The sequence below is a fragment of the Lepidochelys olivacea genome (assembly GCF_965140295.1).
Source record: "Lepidochelys olivacea isolate rLepOli2 genome assembly, chromosome: 2".
Lineage (NCBI taxonomy): Eukaryota > Metazoa > Chordata > Testudines > Cheloniidae > Lepidochelys > Lepidochelys olivacea.
Window position 1 is genome coordinate 117,188,903 of NC_140412.1, and position 18,581 is coordinate 117,207,483.

Here is an 18,581-nt window from a genome sequence, read left to right on the forward strand (position 1 = left end):
AAGACCTGTTCTAGAGGGCACCCTCATGATCACCAGTGCCCCAGGAGGACTCCCCTTCCTCAAAAGAACTCTCTAGAAGAACAAGAGCTGAGAGTGGAGGAAGAGGTAGGGCCATCTAATACGTCCTCTTCCTTAGCAGATGAGGCAGTTATGACCCTCTCCCCTGTCCTATGTGCATGACTTCAAAGTCTTCCAGGGACTCATGAAGAAGGTTGCCAAATCCTTACAGATGCCCTTGGAAGAGGTGCAGGAACCACAGCATGCCCTGGTAGATATCCTATATACCGATTCCCAAAGCAATATAGCCTTACCTGTTAATGAGGCTTTGCTGTCACAAGCCTGGGCAATATGGCAAATGCCAGCCACTGTCCCACCAATTTGCAAGAATGCAGAAAATAAATATTGTGTACCTACCAAGGACTCAGAATACCTCTTCTCCTATTCCACCCCAAATTCCCTGGTGGCTGATGTTGTAAATGAGAGAGACGGACAACATTGCTCCAGATCAAGTCCTCATGACAAGAAACTGAAGCACCCGGACCTTCTCAGCTGCAAAGGCTGTTCTTCAGCTGCATTACAATTCAGGATAGCTGGCCACCAGACCCTAGTGGCAAAGCAGAACTACACAAATTACAGCAAGTTCTCTCATTTTATTGCTGCTTTACCACAAGACCAGAAGGACTAGTTTCAGGCTCTCATCACTGAATGTCAGATGACTGCCAAAGCCTCTTTGTGAGCCTCTTTGGATGAGGCCAAAAACTAATTTCTTTCTATGGCATCCACTATAGTTATTCACTATGCTTCATGGCTATTCTCCTTTGGACTTTGTAGGGAAATCCAGAATACAGTAGAGGATCTTGCCTTTGAAGACTTAAGCTCTTCAGCAATGCCACAGATTAATTCCTTCACACAGTAAAGGATTCTAGAGTGACCCGTTGATCTCTGGGCATCCACATCCCTGCAACCAAAAGAAAAAGTAGAGGTCACAGATAGCCCAATGTTCTCAATTAATCCAGTACCAAACCTCCCAAAGATCTGTAGAGCCACCCAACAAGGTCCCATCATCTGCTATCACCTTGCAGTCAGCAGCTTCTTCTGACCTTTCTTTTGACCCTTCTGTTGAGGGTCACAAGTCAGTCCACAGTCGGGATCTGATGCAGCACCACCACCCCTGCCTCCCACCCACCCTACGGAGATCTCTCCTATTTCAAGCTTTATTGGGAGTATATTACATCAGGCTATGGCATTCATGTAATTTCCAACCCCACTCCAACCTCCATTCAGCTTCCTCTTCCCTTTTCAGGGGCTCTCACAAAGATCTCCTAAGACAGGAGGTACAAACCCTCTTGCTCCTGGGGGTGATCCAACCAGCTCCTCCTTCTTTCATCGGAAAAGGGTTCTACTCCAGCTGCTTCCTGGTATGCAAGCAAAAAGGAGGATGGAGACCAAGACTGAACACATTCATCCAAACGTGAAGGTTCAATATGGTAACCCTCGCCGCAATAATACCATTATTAGCTCCACGAGGCTGGTTTGTGAGCCTTGACTTTCAGGATGCATATTTTCAGGTAGCAATACATCCAGCTCACAGACACCGCCTCCAGTTCATCATCACCAATGACCGCTGTCAGTACTAAGTGCTTCCCTTTGGCCTCTCAACTGACGTGGGAGTCTTCACAAAGGTTATCTCAGTTGTCATGGCCCATCTGTGGCAAATGGGAAAAGTCACCTTCCTCTATCTCGATGACTGGCTCCTCAAGGGTTGTTCCCTCCATGAGGTACAGTCAGCAGCAACAAGGCCCTAGCACATTTCTACTCTGTGGGACTCTGGTTCAATGCAATCTTTGACATCTGTCCAACACATCAACTTCATAGGGGTCACCTTGGACTCCACAACTGCCAGGGCATACTTCCCCAGGGACAGGTTTGTCATGATGTCCAACCTCCTCTCCACACTACAGCAGAATCCTCAAACCATCAGAAGGACCTGACTTCAGATTTTGAGCCATGTGGCAGCCTGTACTCTTGTAACATCTTATGGCAGTCTGCACTCTCTGTGCCCAGTGCTCAGAGTTCTCAACTCTCTCAATTGGTGGAGGGTGTCACAGGGTACAGTCCTCGTCGCCAGACTGGCACCTCCTCCTTGTCATGATGGGGATTAGCTCAAGGCCAACGCCCACATCTGCGGTCTGCACACTGGCACACTGTCTCTTTTCCCGCCTACAGCTCCTCTCTCAGCCAGAACCGCAGGGTCCTCATCTTGACTGAGCCATCCGGCCGTGTCATTGTCTATGGTTCCCCACTTCCTGGGGAGAGTATCTCTGTCCAACAGTCCAGCCACTTCCCTAGTGGCGAGTGAGGGGGTCCCAGGCCCAACGACTACTCTGGGCCCCAACCCAAGGACCCTGTAAATAGCAGCCTCCTATTGCTCCTCTGTAACTCTGTCAATACTGCTCTATTTCCCTCGGCCACTTCCCCACAGCTCCAGTACCTTCTTTGCCCTCAGCTCAGGGCACTCAGCTGCTCAGTCCTAAGAACCAGCCACTGCTCTGTCCAAGGTGCTTACAGTTCTCTCAGCCCTCCAGGGATACAATCCTTAGTCCCTGGGCTCCCAGCAGCAACTGAACTATTCTTCCCTGCAGCTCCCTTTTATATGGACCTGCTGGGCCCTAATTGGCTGTTCCTCGCAGTCTGGCTGCTTCCCAGGCAGCCTTCCCACGGCTCTGTTAGTCCCTTCTCTGCCAGTGTGGGGTTGACGCCCCATCACAGAGGGATCCCCACAAGGTTTGCCTGGGAGTTCCATTCTCTCATACCCCCCACAAAGATAAGCACCACAGATGTCTCCCTACTAGACTGGAGAGCTCATCTCCAGGACCTCATAGCACAAGGCAGATGGATCCCTGAGGTGTCTGCTCCTCACATCAATCTATTGAGCTCAGAGCAGTTCAGTACATATGTGACCACTTTCTACCCAAGATTCAGGGTCACTTAGTCAGAGTCAAGAGATAAACAGAAAAACCATGTACTAAATAAACCACCAAGAGGTGTAAGGTCCTTGTGCACAGAGGCAATAAAACTTTGGAACTGGGGCATAATGCACCAAATTGACATCTCAGTGGCATATCTACCTAGTCAGCAAAACACCATAGCAAACATTTCTCCAGCACCTCGAATGGGAGTTGAGTGATCTTATCCTACAGAAGATTCTCACCTGGGACATCCCAAAGATAGATTTATTTGCGACACCATCCAACATGAAATACCAGTGATTTTGCTTGATGGGAGGACACAACCACAAATCATTAAGGGACACCTTCCTTACCAGTTGGCCTTGAACTCTGCCATATGCTTCTCCCCCAACACCATTGCTCCTCAAGGTCCTAAACAAACTAAAACAAGAGAAAACGGTAATCATCCTGACCAAGGGCAGGTAAAGTTCCTGGACCTGATACACCTGTTGGTGACTACCTTTTCACTTCCCTCTGACAGCTGACCTACTGACCCAAGAATTGGGCACAATACGCACACCACAATGCCCATTTCTCCATGCTATATCTCAAGGCTTGGCTCCTTGATGACTCTTGGGTATAGAAATCAGTAGCTGTTTTGAAGCACAGAATGTGCTGCTGAATAGCAGGAAACTCTCCACAAGAAAGAATTACCTGCAAAAGTGCAAGCAGTTCCAGTCCTGATGCACCCGCCAGGCATTATTTGCTGCCGAGTCTCACCTAGAGTCATAGACTTTAAGGTCAGAAGGGACCATTATGATGTTCTAGTCTGACCTCCTGCACAACGCAGGCCATAGAATTTCACCCACCCATTCCTGTAATAAACCCCTAACCTAGGTCTGAGCTATTGAAGTCCTCAAATCATGGTTTAAAGATTCAAGGTGCAGAGAATCCTCCAGCAAGTGACCCATGCCCCACGCTGCAGAGGAAGGAGAAAAACCCCCAGGGCCTCTGCCAATCTGCCCTGGAGGAAAATCCCTTCCCAACCCCAAATATGGCGATCAGCTAAACCCTGAGCATGTGGGCAAGACTCACCAGTAGACATCCAGGAAAAAATTCTCTGTAGTAACTCAGATCCCACCCCATCTAACATCCCATCACAGGCCATTGGGCATATTTACCGCTAATAGTCAAAGATCAATTAATTGCCAAAAATTAAGCTATCCCATCATACCATCCCCTCCATAAACTTATCAAGCTTAGTCTTGAAGCCAGATATGTCTTTTGCCCCCTCCACTCCCCTTGGAAGAGCTTCCAGAACTTCACTCCTCTGTTTGGTTAGAAACCTTCGTCTAATTTCAAGTCTAAACTTCCTGATGGCCAGGTTTTATCCATTTTTTCTTGTGTCCACACTGGTATCTCACTGACATACTCAAGTACTTGCTGAATTAAAAATCCTGGATTTGTCACTGAGCTCCATCAAAGTCCACCTGACTGCTATTACAGCATTTGATCTACCAGTTCAGGGGCTTTCAGTATTCGTACACCCTACAACTTCAAGACTCAGTAAGGGCTTGACCACCATTTTCCTCAAATTAGAGAGCCTACTACATCTTGGGACCTTAATCGAGTTCTCAAAGCATTGAAGAAAATACCCCTCAAGTCCATTTATCTTTCAAAACCCACTTTCCTCATAGCTGTCCCTTTGTCTGGAAGGGCAGGGGAGTTGGCAGCATTTGAGACAGACCCATCCTACAGAGTATTTTACTGGGACAAGGTGACTCTACGTCCCCATCCTTGCTTCCTTACCAAGATTTTACTGGACTTCCACATCAACCAGGATATTCAGTTGCCAGTCTTCTACCCCAAATCTCACCTTCAAGAGAAGAAGCCAGTCTTCACACTCTTGAATGTGAAAAGAGATCTTCAGAATCGTTCTTAGACTCAGTTTCCTTTGCAGACAGAATGAAGGAAGCCCCTATTTCCACCCAAAGACTATTGAAATGGGTCTCAGGGTGTATTTTTGGGGTGTGACAAAGCTTCTGGAGTGCACCAGCTAAAGTGACTACCCATTCCACTAGGGCAAAATCCACCCCTGTTGCCCCACTTAAGAATATACCCATTGCAGGTATTTGTGAAGCTGCCACCTGTTTGTCTGTGTATGCTTTTCCCCCACCACTATACTTTTGTGCATGCTTCCAAAGCAAATGTTGCCTCTGGTGTGGCTGTTCTCTGAACTGTGCTAAATCCCTTCCCTCAACATCCACCTTCAGTGGGACACTGCTCGGGAGTCATCTAAAGTGGAACACACAAAGGAGGAGGAAAGGTTACTTACCCATATAGTAACAGCAGTTCTTTGAGATGTCATGGCTGATCTGGTACAAATATCATCTAATGATTGAATTTCAATCTGTTCAGAAACAAAAGTATCTGAAGTCCGAGAGGAGCACCATAAAAGCCTATATCTTCCTCTCCCATGCTAACCTGGCAGGAGCGGAAAACTTATTTGCATCCGATGAAGTGAGCTGTAGCTCACAAAAGCTTATGCTCAAATAAATTTGTTAGTCTCTAAGGTGCTACGAGCCCTCCTTTTCTTTTTGCGGATACAGACTAACACGGCTGCTACTCTGAAACCTTGCAAACATCTGTGGCTTTTATCAGTTCCATGAGTCCCTTACTTTCTCTTGTCTGCTATGGAGGATGGCAACACTGTGGAGTGGAACCTTCAAAACCTGTGTTGGCCAAGGTCTGCAGAAACACACGTGGACTACATGAATCTCAGACCCACTGAAAAGTCTCCTCTGCGATCTAAACAGGTAATTTACAAATAATGGCAGCATGGCTCTCAAAGTTGACCTGTTGTCCCTATCCTTTATGTATGTGGTCTCTGAAAGCACAGATGGGGGAATTAAGGCTCTTTAGGGCAGTATCTTAAATGTGTTTTATATCTTATATTCTGCTGTATGGAGGGGGATACATGGTATGCAGAGTGGGTTACCCCAACACCCCTCACAAGTTTTGTAGAGTAAAAGCTCTTGTATGGTAACTGCAGAAAATCAAAACAAAAGCCCTAAGGTTAGGGGATACTATTCTTTAGCTGCCATTCCCCATACACTCACATAGCCTGTAACCGTCTCTACACCACTATTTTTAACATGTTAAATATGAACAATATAAACACTATGAATACGTTGAGGTGGGCTTGGAGACTTGCTGCTGCTGGCTGTGTTGTCATACACAGCACCAATCCATATTACTAGTGTCCTCCTATCACCTCCCTATACTGTATTACATAAGCAGAAAAGAGCACATGGGCTAAAATCCTATGGGCTAAATGGCTGTAAGTGTATCTGGTTCCCATGTCACTGGACACACCATTACAAAAAGGAACCTGAGCACGTCAGAGGTTTCTTTCAGAGGCAAAGATCTAAAGCTGGTTTTCTCCACTTACTAGGCATCTGTTACTTGTCTTCATTCCTATTGTTAACTAAGGATGGGCTAAGGGTCTATGTACCTTTTCTTCATGGATTTCCACAAAGAAACTTTTTATGTGATTTAGCAGAATTTCTAGATTTACACTCCTGGTGCAGTATGTGTGGGTGGGTGGATGGGTGTCTTTGCGTCATCTTATTTGTTCATGTAAAAGGTCTGTTAGGTGATTCCAAAAGTGATCACCAGGAACGCCCATCCGCTTCAACCCCACCAGGTTTATAGCCTGACTGGTCCATGGCCCTGACAGAGAGTTTGCAGTGTGAGAGGGAAGGGCGTAAGGAAGGAGTAGCGGAGACGTGGGTGGGCAGCAGCAGCGGGTGCAGGGTGGGCTGGGGAGGGTGTAGATACAGTGAGGGGCAGGAGCGAGGGTGCAGTGAGGCAGAACGAGCTCGGGGCTGAGGTAGGTCACAGGAACGGGTAGGGAGGGTGTCTGGGAAGAGCATAGAGAGGAGGTGGGGGAGCCGGCTACAGGCGGTGGTGGAGAGTGAGTGGAGCAGGAGTAACGGGGGCGACTCTCTCGTGCTCTGAGCCCCCCCCCGTGCCCTTTGACCCCGGGGAGGCGGGGCCGGAAGGCGCCGGGCAGGGGGCGGAGGCTGGCGCCGGCACGGAAGGAGGCGGTCGGCGGACGTGGCCCGGCTTCTCGCTGTCTCTCGTGCTCCGCCATGGCTGCTGCTCTGTGCGGCGGCGCCTCCCCCCGGCTCGGCCCGGCGCGGCTGCTGCTGCTGCTGCTCGGAGGCCTCCTGTGCGCGGCCCCGGCGCGGGGCGACGCGGAGCTGGAGCCGGAGCCGGAGCCGGAGCCGCACGCGCGGCACCGTTACAACGCCGAGATGCTGCGCCACGCCGCCCAGAGCGCCCCGCACTTCGTCATGTTCTTCGCCCCCTGGTAACCGGGCCGGGCGCGCGGCGGCGCGTTTCCCCGGTGACGTGGCAGCGGCCGCTGGGGGCGGCTCCTCGGGGGTCACGCGGGTGGGTTTGGGGCAGGGCCCGGCGCGGAGCCTAGGAGACGCAGCTGGCCTCCCCTTAGCCCCCGGGCCCCCTGCGAGCCGGGACGGGCGGGGGCTGCAGCCAGGGGGAGCCGCAGGCCCGCGTGCGCGGAGCCCGAGGGGAGCCGGGCCCGGTGCTGCCTGGAGGCCGCGGCACGACCCGCCCCCGCGGTGCCTACGTGGCCTGCCCCAGCACAGGCCCCGGCAACAGGTCCTAGCCCTAAATGTGCCCGTTCTCAGCCGCCGCCCCGCCAGGTCGGGGCGCGTCACCGTCCCCATGGTACGGATGGGGGAGCCGAGTCACGGGCAGGTCAGGCGCGGGGTCTGCACAAGGGGGAGTTCACCCGCAGAGCGGGCCCGGTGGGGCTCTCTGAATGCTCAGCCAGAGCGCCCGCGTGCGAAGTGACTTATCCAAGGTCTCACTGGAAGCCTGTGGAAGAAAAAGGAATCGAATCTGGGTTTTCTGAATTCCGGCTTAACACCGGCCCCTGGACCATCCTTCCTCTGGACTTGGCGTAGCTGTTAGTAAAGTCTGTTACTAAGATTGGCTAACACGTTTTTAAAAAATCACCTCCCATCCTCGTGGAGACAGGCCCTAAGAGGACGGTGTAATAACCCTTTTTGTGTGCTCTCAGAGATCCCTCTGTTATCCTGTTTCCTTGAATCACTTTTGAAAGGGGGCTGATGGAGCCTCACTCCTTTTACTGATTAATGTAATAGTAAAAACCATGCTGATAGATTTGACAGCTGCTGACTGAGCTTCCAAATGAAGTTTTTCAAAACTGACTTCTAATGATTCTGTGGGTTTTCTGTTTCCTCCTTTCTCCATGAATATGAACAAAGTAAATGGCATGTGTTTTGTGTGTGGTTCTTAAGAAATGGATATTGTTCCAGCGCACTTTTTTGGTATCATGAACTCCTAAATTCTAATCCAAATTTAGCACTGTGTGACATTGGACAAGTCAGTTAGGGATGAGCAACCACAGTTCCCCTTGACTCTATTTGGAGTTGTGGGTGGTCAGCGTCTCTGAAAAAACTGGTCCTTAATCTGTCTCTTTTTACTCATCAGAAAAATAGGGATAATACCTTCCACATACCTTGGGGAGTATTAATGTTTGAGCAGAACTCTGAAAATACAAAGGGTTGTATAAGTAATAAATGTTATCTGTTGCTTGTGAATACCTTCAGTGGGACGCATCTGTGAGAAAACCTGGATTTGTGCTGGAAATGGCCCAACTTGATTATCATACACATTGTAAGGAGAGTGATCACTTTAGATAAGCTATTACCAGCAGGAGAGTGGGGTGGGAGGAGGTATTGTTTCATGGTCTCTGTGTATATAATGTCTTCTGCAGTTTCTACAGTATGCATCCGATGAAGTGAGCTGTAGCTCACGAAAGCTTATGCTCAAATAAATTGGTTAGTCTCTAAGGTGCCACAAGTCCTCCTTTTCTTTTTGCGAATACAGACTAACACGGCTGTTACTCTGAAACCTATCTGTATTTCATGTTGGTCCTGTTGGGTATTCATATTTGGCTTACTAGTTACTTAATTGAGAAGTCCCCTGGCACCAGTTTTAGTATATGACATGTTATAGCTCTAGTTCTGCAATGAGATCCATACATGTTCCTTTCAGGGAGATCCCAAAGAGGAGTTGTGGGGAAATAATGTTTGTCCCCACACTCAATTAAGGGTGGTCAGTTGACTGGTCAAATATTGTCAAAAATGGTCAAACCACTGATTTATTAGAACAGTAACAGCAGTCACAAAACAGAGTAAGACATTATGGTCTCCAGTAGGATTAGCCGTAGATAGGTAGGTAGATAGATAGATACACTTAATTACAAAATACAAGTTACTTACCTGAGTTACGTAACTCAGAAAAATGTGAACCACGTGGGGATGTCTGTGTGTTTGAGGGATGCATTATGAAGAGGCTTTTTGTTAAGAGTTGAGGAGTGGGAGTTTATTTACATCGGCATTCAGTGTAGATTATTTGTTTGCTTTTTTTGAAGAGAGGGATTTGCGGGGGCGTTAATAGCTGTGATATTAAGGAAGAAGTTTAATGGCTAGACATCTTTTCTTTTTGTTTTAGGGGAGGAGGTTTAATGGTTGTGTACCTTCCTCTCCCTCCCCCACTCCCGTCTGAGTTAATTTCTGTATATTTGTCTAGTCAGGTTAGATTGTAAGTTTTTTCAGGGCAAGAACTGTGTCTTTTAACTTGTGTGTTTTGCTTTGTAAACCACCATGTGCATTGATGGTCTGGTATACAAGTAGAGATACGCATACATATGATCTTTGTTCTAGAAGATTCCTGTCAATCAAGATGTTCCACTTTCATTTAGTTAACCTTTTTCCCAACAAGTGGGATTAGCATATACAAAAGTGAGTGATCAAGACACTTAAGTAGATGTGTTAACAGATGGCACTATGGTGAAATCCAAAAGGTAGGCTGCTGTCTACATCAGGGCATTCTTGCTGGGATATTTGACAATATTTTATCATGATCAGATAAGCAGCAGTCAATTGACATTATTTATCAGGTCAACTAAATGGTCAAAATCAGACCAAGTCAGCTAAATCAGAGAATTGAGGAACATCTGTGTAATGTGATGTCTTAATATTAGAATATTTGTTTATACATATTATCTTATGGTACACATTGCCATTGCATCTGAGTGCCTCAGCTTTAAAAACAACAATTAAAAAAACACATAATTTCACTGCCAAACTGCTGCCTTCTTGGCTTATTGTTTGTGATTTCAGTGACCCCCTCCTGAACAACTTATATAAATGTTAGCCAAAAGCTTGAGCAGATATTTTTCACTGTTCTCCCGAGGTCACCAAATCTTGGCTCTAGTGAGCCAGATGAGGAAGTGCATTCTACATTCAGACCTTGGACTGAGAGTGTTGTGATGTGGGTCTTAAAAAATCACACTTAGGAACAAAGAGCAGAAGCATTTCAGTTGCTGTCAACCTACCCTCCTCTAGTAATAGGGGAAAGGGCAGTTTTTCAAGTAGCCAGACTTCTTAATGGCTTATAGATCATAACTAGGACTTTGATTTACATTTGTAAACAAGTGGCAAGTCATTGCAGAGCACTGAGAGTAACAATCGTGCTCATAGCATCCCCGCCCACGTAGGAGGTGAACAGTAGCAATCTACACCAGTTGACACTTCTGGGCGATCTTCAGCGGTAGCACTAAGAGCACAATGCTCAGTAATGCAGCATGAAAATGACAGACGCATATGACCATATAAATACATGAGACTGATCAGGATAAGCTTTCTTGAATTTGTGGACTTTTCTGACTGGACGTATATTGCTTCTTCATATTACAATCTGTGCTAAAAGCATTTCAGAATTCATGGGAATATCTGGCCAAAGAATGATTAAAATCCATCAGTGAGATACCACTACTCCATGTCAAAATGAGGCTGCAGCAGTCAAAAAACCAGAGTCTGCAGCAGTCAAAAAATCAGTAACATTTGGAGAAGAGCAGGAAAGAGGTGGATGTAAATTTGGGCCCTCAATTTATCAACCAACTCCATAAAGTTACTTTCTTGTACTGGATTGTCAGTGTGTATGAACAGCTACTGTTTGGTTAATTTTGGTTTACTGACTCAGAGTTGAGCATTGCTTTCTCCTTCCTTTATACAAATTGAAATTTTGAAGTAACTTTGAAGGGGAGAGCATTTAGGAATAAAGACATTAAAAGTAGGGGGGTTTTGTGTTTGTTTTTTCCAAGGCCCAAACATTTAGAATTATGGAAATGCAAAGTTTAGGTACCTCACACAGTATCAGCTCTGTCCTTATATCTGTATATACCTTCCACTCATTCATAAGATAGGCTTATCACTTGTATGCCTTGCACTTTCAACATTGAGCCATACACCACTAGTACTGTCACAATACTATCTTACACTTAAAGTGCTAATAAATGAACTAGGCATCCACAATGCAAGTGTCATCTTTACTAGCAAATTCTCTTCCTCCCCCAAAGAGCTAGGTATGCCAATATCATATTACTTGCTCTTCTTCAGACCACCAAAAGCGTGTCCTAAATCTAACCAATCTTTTCAAGAAACCATAATGTGTGTACACACTCAGCCACCAACATCATTCAGTATAAACTTCAAAGCGGCAGAAAAGTTATCCTGTCTTACTCCGCAGTTTTACAAATTCTTGAACCTACCTGATTGATCCTTACTAGATGAATTCCTAAGGGAGTACATCACTAAAAAACAACATAAGCCAGTGTTGAATCAGTGCATTACAGCAGTGGTTCTCAACCAGAGCTACACCAAGGTCTTTTAGGGGTAAATCAACTCATCTAGATATTTGCCTAATTTTACAATAGCTACATAAAAAGCATTAGTGAAGTCCGTACAAACTAAAATTTCATACAATGATTTGTTTATACTGCTCTATATACTATACTCTGAAATTTAAGTACAATATTTATGTTCCAATTGATTTATTTTATAATTATGGTAAAAATGTTACAGTAAGCAATTTTTCAGTAATAGTGTGCTGTGACACTTCTGTATATTTATGTCTGATCTTGTAAGCAAGTAGATTTTAAGTGAGGTGGAACCTGGGGGTACAAGACATATCAGACTCCTGAAAGGAGTAGAGTAGTCTAGAAAGATTGAGAGCCACTGCCTTACAGAATGGGAAAGCACAGTAGAGAACTAAAGTTTTTGGGATACCTTTGCTATATTTCCATACTCAAATTCTTCCTTAATTACCAAACCTCATATGACATTTGAAGTGTCAGGCCTTTTTTGGATTACTTTATAGTTGAGTCCAGAATTAGCCTTCTAATTGAAGCCTTGTTACATACAGTTTTAACTATGGAGATACAACAGTCTCTCTGCAGTAAAGAGTAATTATTTAAAATAAATTTTGGATTACATTCTACTTCTGGGTCTTGATGACTACACAGCCACTATAACTTCCTAACTTTAGTCCGACAAAAAAGTTAGTTTCTTGGGCTACATCTACACTACAGCCAGGATCCATGCTCCGAGATCGATCCGCCAGTGGTTGATTTAGCGTGTCTAGTGAAGACCCGCCAAATCGACAACAGATCACTCTCCAGTCAACCCCTGTACTCTACCCCCGACGAGAAGAGTAAGGTAAGTTGACGGGAGAGTTTCGCCTGTCAGCCCCCCCTTTCCCCCCAAGCGGTGTAGACCCTGCGGTAACTCGACCTAAGGTACGTCGACTCCAGCTACATTATTCATGTAGCTGGAGTTGCGTAGCTTAGGTTGACCTATTGCAGTAGTGTAGACATAGCTTTGGTTGCCTGTTATATACAAAGACACTTATGTTTATATTTAAGTCTGAACTAAGTAGATTCAGCGTGGATAAAAATCAATGATTGTTTTAAAAAAATCAGATTTTTTTGATAAAATGCTTTTTGAGGAATAAACCTATCTAAAGATTGATTTAATTAAGATACATTATAGCTCAAAGATATCTCAGCATGGAATAGGAATTATAAATTCTAATTCTATAGTATGAGACAGTATATTCATGTAATGTTTAAGAAAAGTTTTGTAAATGAGTTCCAGTAGTTCATGGATGTAGGAACCCAATCTTATGGGGTTTTACAGGCTTCTGTATAAATTTAGTTAATCTTTCTATCTACCTAAAGAGGCTCAGTCTAGAAGATACCATCAGAGATGCTTAGTTTTGCAGTTCTCAAACTGTGGATTTGTGTCTCCAGAAGTAACATGCTTGTTAACAGCAAAAATGTTTTAAATAAATAAATAAATATATAAAGGTGAGAAATAATAGACCTCAACTCTATTGTCCCTCTGCAAATTTGTGTACACAGAATCAATCCCTTACCTCTCTCTAAAAGTGAAAAGTTTCAAAAAGTTCAACTAATAGAAGGTTGTTGCTGGCAGAATAGATCTGGACAAGGAGAAGAAGTCTGGAGATAAATGTGAGACACGAGAGACATATGCTTGTTTTGTTAAAATATTATGTGTTTGCTGTTGAAGAAAAAAACCCAGAACACTTAACGTTGTTGTTTTGTTAAATAAAACAATTTAAATGTCTATCTGGTGACGTTCTCCTCCTAATACAGCATAGCAAGAAAATCCTCCAAATATTAATGATTAACCTGTTGAATTGGAGATAGTTTACCTCCCAATGACTTCATAAATATTTGCTTCAATTATCTTTGGTAAATGAAATAACCAAACAATCATTCATTTTCTGATATAGCTGTAAAACTCATCTGAAAAGTTTTCAAAATAAATCACTGTTTAAAAATGTTTAGTGTGTACTTTCTAAAAATGAAACCTACATCTATCTCTGAGTTGTGAAGAATATGTATTAAGGTTATAACAACCAACAAGAATGTACTTTTGTATAGAAAACCGTGATAAAATCGAATCTTCCTGACTAGTGATTTAAATCATTATTTAAATCAGTTGATTTAAATCAAATCCACCCTGACTAGATTTATTGATTATGGCGTTTTCTTTAATTGTGCAGTGTTGGTCTTGTACCTTGATGTTCAATGAGATTTCTGCCTTCTGGCTGAAATGCACACAACCAAAATTTCTCCAGTAGCTTTAAATGTAACATGTAGGCAAAGGATTCAGAGTGGTAGTCGTGTTAATCTGTATCAGCAAAAACAACAAGGAGCCCTTGTGGCACCTTAGAGACTAACAAATTTATTTGGGCATAAGCTTTCGTGGGCTTCTGATGAAGTGGGTTCTAGTCAGTGATGAGATGCCAAAATCTTAACAACTGGTTCCCTCCTCACTCCACGAGGGGGTCGTTGCCCACTCCCACCCCCCGGGACTCCTGCCCCATCCAACCCCCCCCCCCCGCGTTCCTTGATGCATTTCCCCCCCCCAGGATCTCTGCCCCATCCCCCCCCCGTCCGCTGACTGTCCCCAGAACCGGGCAGGAGGGTCTCGTGGGTCACCGTAGTGGGTGCCCACCCCACTCCTAAGAGCCAGAGGGACCTGCCGGAGGGCGAGGTGGGGAGTCCCGGTGGTGCTTACCCAGGGCAGCTCCCAGGAAGCATCCAGCGGGGAAAATTTGGTGGGTGCAGAGCACCCACCAGCAGCTCCGCGCCTGGCCGCAACTCACCTCCGCCCCTGAACGCGCCGCCCCACTCTGCTTCTCCACCCCCGGCTTCCAGCAAATCAGCTGTTCGGCGGGAAGCCTGGGAGGGCTGAGAAGCAGGCGATGGCTAAAAGGGCTTCTAAATTTAACAACCGGTGAGAACCAGCTCTAGCTCACCACTGGTTCTAGCCCACAAAAGCTTATGCTCAAATAAATTTGTTAGTCTCTAAGGTGCCCCAAGGACTCCTCGTTGTTGTTTTTATGTAGGGAAAGGTAATTTGAACTTTGAGGTTTGCATAGAGGCTGGTTAGACTTCTTTAACCTTAAATTCTGGATTATCTACTATGCTTTGCAGTAAAAAGAGATTGTATCATTTCTTCAAAAGCCAGATGTTCATTTGGTTCATGAAAATAAAGGTCTTCATAAGTACCAATCAGAGAAAAACACAATGTAAATGACTCCTGGTGCTATTCTATGCAACTGAACAGATTCACTAACTACCTCATACTTTCTAGTCCTGCCTGAGGTCCTCTCATCAACTTCTAATCGTCCCGGCTACTGTGGTGGTGGCGGCTTCATGATTTTTGCTACAAATGTCAACTAGACTAGGATGAGACACTTTTCTCTCTTCTTTCCTGATTTTTGCTTGAGACCCAACTTAGTCAAGAGGTGAAAACAGGTATCCAGAGGTGAAAATCTTGAAAACTACCTCACCATGCCATTTAGCCATCACAAGCAATGTTTCAGAATATGTAATTGTGGGAGGATTTTTTAGTAGTATATTGGAGAGCCTAGGTTTGAATCAGGTTTTTATAACAGAACTTTTTGAAGCGGGCACGGTGCACTGTAAACTGAAAGGAAGGAAAAATATTTTAAATGTAAAACTCTCATATGCACCAATATATATGCCAAGTCTGGTTACATGAGACTAGTTTGAAAACAGTCTTAAAATCTTGCTTTCTTGTACATGGGATTGTTTTTTAAATGGGAGTTCTGTAGGGAGTAAGAGGTAACTTCCTGCAAACTTCCTTATTGTTGTGTTAATTGTTGCATAAAAAGTAGACTTTGAAGGACTTGTCAAGAGCAAACAAAGTTGAGGATATTTTAATTAATCTAACAACATTTTTCGCAATGCCTGTAAAAATCAGGAACAGCAAGAATGGCCATTCAAGAGAAGTTGGCTTTGGCTCTTTTAAATAGTTTTACCATATTTATGGTGTTAGTGTCTTTGACAACACCAGTTTGTATTTGCCAATAGTATGACGTCTGATTTTCAGTTTTGGGGGAATTAGAATGGTGTTTTCAAGAACTAATAAATCTCTTGATTGGCTGAACATTTGTAACACTTTAAATTTGAATTAGTATGTTATGGGATGCCAAGCAGTAGGAAAGATTACTTGAATAATTAACTGTTCCTTTAAGAGGGAAGCAAAATAGCAATTATTTGTTCTGAAACCTGTTTTAAGTCCAATTTGTGTGCATATGTCCTATTTTGAGACTCATAGGATATCACTATGCAAAAGCAGTTGTTCCTGGTTATAACACATTAAAATTAGCATCTCTTCAGGACTTTGAAACAGAACTGTTCTACTTCACTGACTTAGGTATTCCATGGGTCTCATGAGTCACAATTCTGATGTTAAACGGAAACACAAGTGACCTTCTAAAAAGAGTACAAACCATTATCTCCTTACCAGACACTTAAAAACATGGTGCTTCCAACTGTAAAAGCATAAAGAACACCAGGCATCCTCTTATGAAACTTTCTCTTGGAAAGTTAAGCTGAGTGCTCTCTTTTCAGTATCCTCATTAATTTAATAGTCTTTTACAATGAACCTGGCTAGACTTTGTATTACAAAAGTACTTCTCTAACAGTCAGGGCTGTGTTTTAGATTTTTTGGTGAATTTTGTGTCAAAACTGCTTACAAGGTTAGCCTTCTACAATAAAAGGCAACTCTACAGTATTAACTGTTGCTTAACTCATTCTGCTTTTATATGGAAGAGGTTTCTGATTTTTCATTTCTCTATCATCTTTCAAGTATATCAGATCCCACCAACGTGTATATATACTTTTTCCATAGATTCATTCATATCTAGTCTTTATATTTATATTTAAACACATATTTGTTAAGTATAGAGCATGCATACAAATCAGAACAGTGACCTTATTTCTGAAATTTATTTTATCTTTTGCTCATCCTGTTGTAGGTGTGGACACTGTCAACGTCTGCAACCAACTTGGAATGATCTGGGAGACAAATACAACAACGTGGAAAATCCATCAGTCTATGTTGTAAAAGTGGATTGCACTATAGATCTTCCACTCTGCTCTGAATTTGGAATCAGAGGATACCCCACGTAAGTACAAAAGGATGTGTGCTTCTATTATTTTGTATGTTTTCCACAGTCCTCTGCCAATTTGTTGAGATCAACTTCTAAGTTATGATTTTTGGTCGTTTCCTTTATAGCTCTTCAGTCTTTAGAAGATAAATTTAAGCTCTCATCATGTTACCAAGACAAGATGATCTATAATGTCTCTTTTTTTAGACACCATCTTACAGCTTGGAAGATGGCTGTGTTTAAACAAAGTTCAGAATAGGCCTTCCCCTTCCTCCCCCACCCCAAGAGAACAAGTCTGTGAGAGAGTAACATAACGTATAGCAGTAAAGTACTAGTAGTTCAGGACTATTGTAACTACTTTAAAATCATTTCAGTTGTCTAACTGTGTACAGCACAGCCAATGTAGTGTGTATAAATGGTCTCTCAAACTTTTGTGTGAATTTGGTGCTCATAAAACTGATAGATTAATAACACCATCTAAAGCCAGGCACATATGGATGCTGGCGCTGTGCAAGTTTCTCTACGTGGTTTTACTTTAGCAGGGCTTGACAAACTTAGCAGCTGCTCATGAACTCGAGTACTAAACATATGGGGGGGATAGCTCAGTGGTTTGAGCATTGGCCTGCTAAACCCAGGGTTGTGAGTTCAATCCCTGAGGGGGCCATTTAGGGATCTGGGGCAAAAACTGGGGATTGGTCCCGTCATGAGCTGGGGGGTGGACTAGATGACCTCCTGAGGTCCCTTCCAACCCTGATGGTCTATGATTCTGTTATCTTTTAAACCTTTCCTATTATGATAGATGAGGGTGAGCAGGTTCCACCAGTAAGGGCCAGAGTAAGGTCTTGGTGAGAAGGCTCGCATCTTGCCTCTGAGCTGCAGGAAAAGAATGTGAGCTGAAATTTCTACCAGATAAGCAAGCCTTTGCTTAAAGTACATCAGTCCAAACTCCAGCACTCCTGCTAGCCTGGTGCTGGACCTCTCTTTAGCAGATTGTCAATTGTGTAGCTTTGTGAATAAATGTCCTACAATGGTAGGGTACGTCTACACAGCCAAAAAAAACCCCTAAAACCTATGGCAGCAAGTTTCACAGTCTGGGTCAACTGACTTGGGCTTGTGTTGCAGGGCTAAAAATGTCAGTGTACGTGCTTGGGATGAATCCTGGGCTCTGAGCCCTCCCCACTTGCTGGGTTTCGGAGCCCAAGCTCCAGCCTGAGCCCAAACTTCTACACTGCTATTTTTAGCCCTGCAATGTAATCCTGACGCAGTTGACCCAGGCTTTGAAACATACTGCTGCAGGGGGTTTTTTTTTTGCTATGTAGACGTACCCATAGAGACCCCAAAAGCTTATGGTCAAACCTGAAGTTAGTATTTTTACCCTTTCTCAAGAGGTGGAAAATAATAACAATTCACTACTCTGCCTATTCAGTTGCACAAATATTGATATTTATGAAGATGGACCAGTAGAGGTTAAAAATAGTTTACTGTTTTTGTAGTTCATATTAATATAGACCTTACACCTTATCAATGCCTTTTAACAATTGAGTATTCCCTCTTTTTGAATGAAGTTTGTCATTTCCACGTCACTGCCAGAGCATTTTAATTAGGGGTAGGAATTGCAGCAAATATTTATACAATAAATTTTGTATGTTTTCCACAGTCCTCTGCCAATTTGTTGAGATCAACTTCTAAGTTATGATTTTTGTAACTGTAACCTTGGAAATA

General features: G+C 44.0%; 1 protein-coding gene and 1 long non-coding RNA gene across 3 annotated transcripts in view; one reads left to right on the forward strand and one right to left on the reverse strand.

The window, feature by feature from the left end:
• Positions 1-687: 687 nt before the first annotated feature.
• Positions 688-4,797, reverse strand: LOC311517125. 2 transcript variants are annotated; one of them, XR_014710600.1, is made up of 4 exons: positions 4,758-4,797; positions 3,323-3,389; positions 1,343-1,706; positions 688-958 (listed from the first exon to the last, which is right to left on the reverse strand). It is a non-coding gene; the product is annotated as an uncharacterized lncRNA (long non-coding RNA). The 2 variants fall into 2 exon arrangements; XR_014710601.1 differs by lacking the exon at positions 4,758-4,797 and having other exon boundaries at positions 3,323-3,683.
• Positions 4,798-7,011: 2,214 nt separating this feature from the next.
• The window catches only part of TXNDC5 (thioredoxin domain containing 5), a 37,588-nt gene continuing 26,018 nt past the window's right edge, over positions 7,012-18,581 (forward strand). Inside the window, exons 1-2 of the mRNA XM_084619684.1 lie at positions 7,012-7,323; positions 16,728-16,877. Of these exons, the coding sequence (XP_084475810.1) occupies positions 7,103-7,323; positions 16,728-16,877 (371 nt within the window). The 5' untranslated portion in view covers positions 7,012-7,102. The remainder of the gene's footprint in view (positions 7,324-16,727; positions 16,878-18,581) is intronic.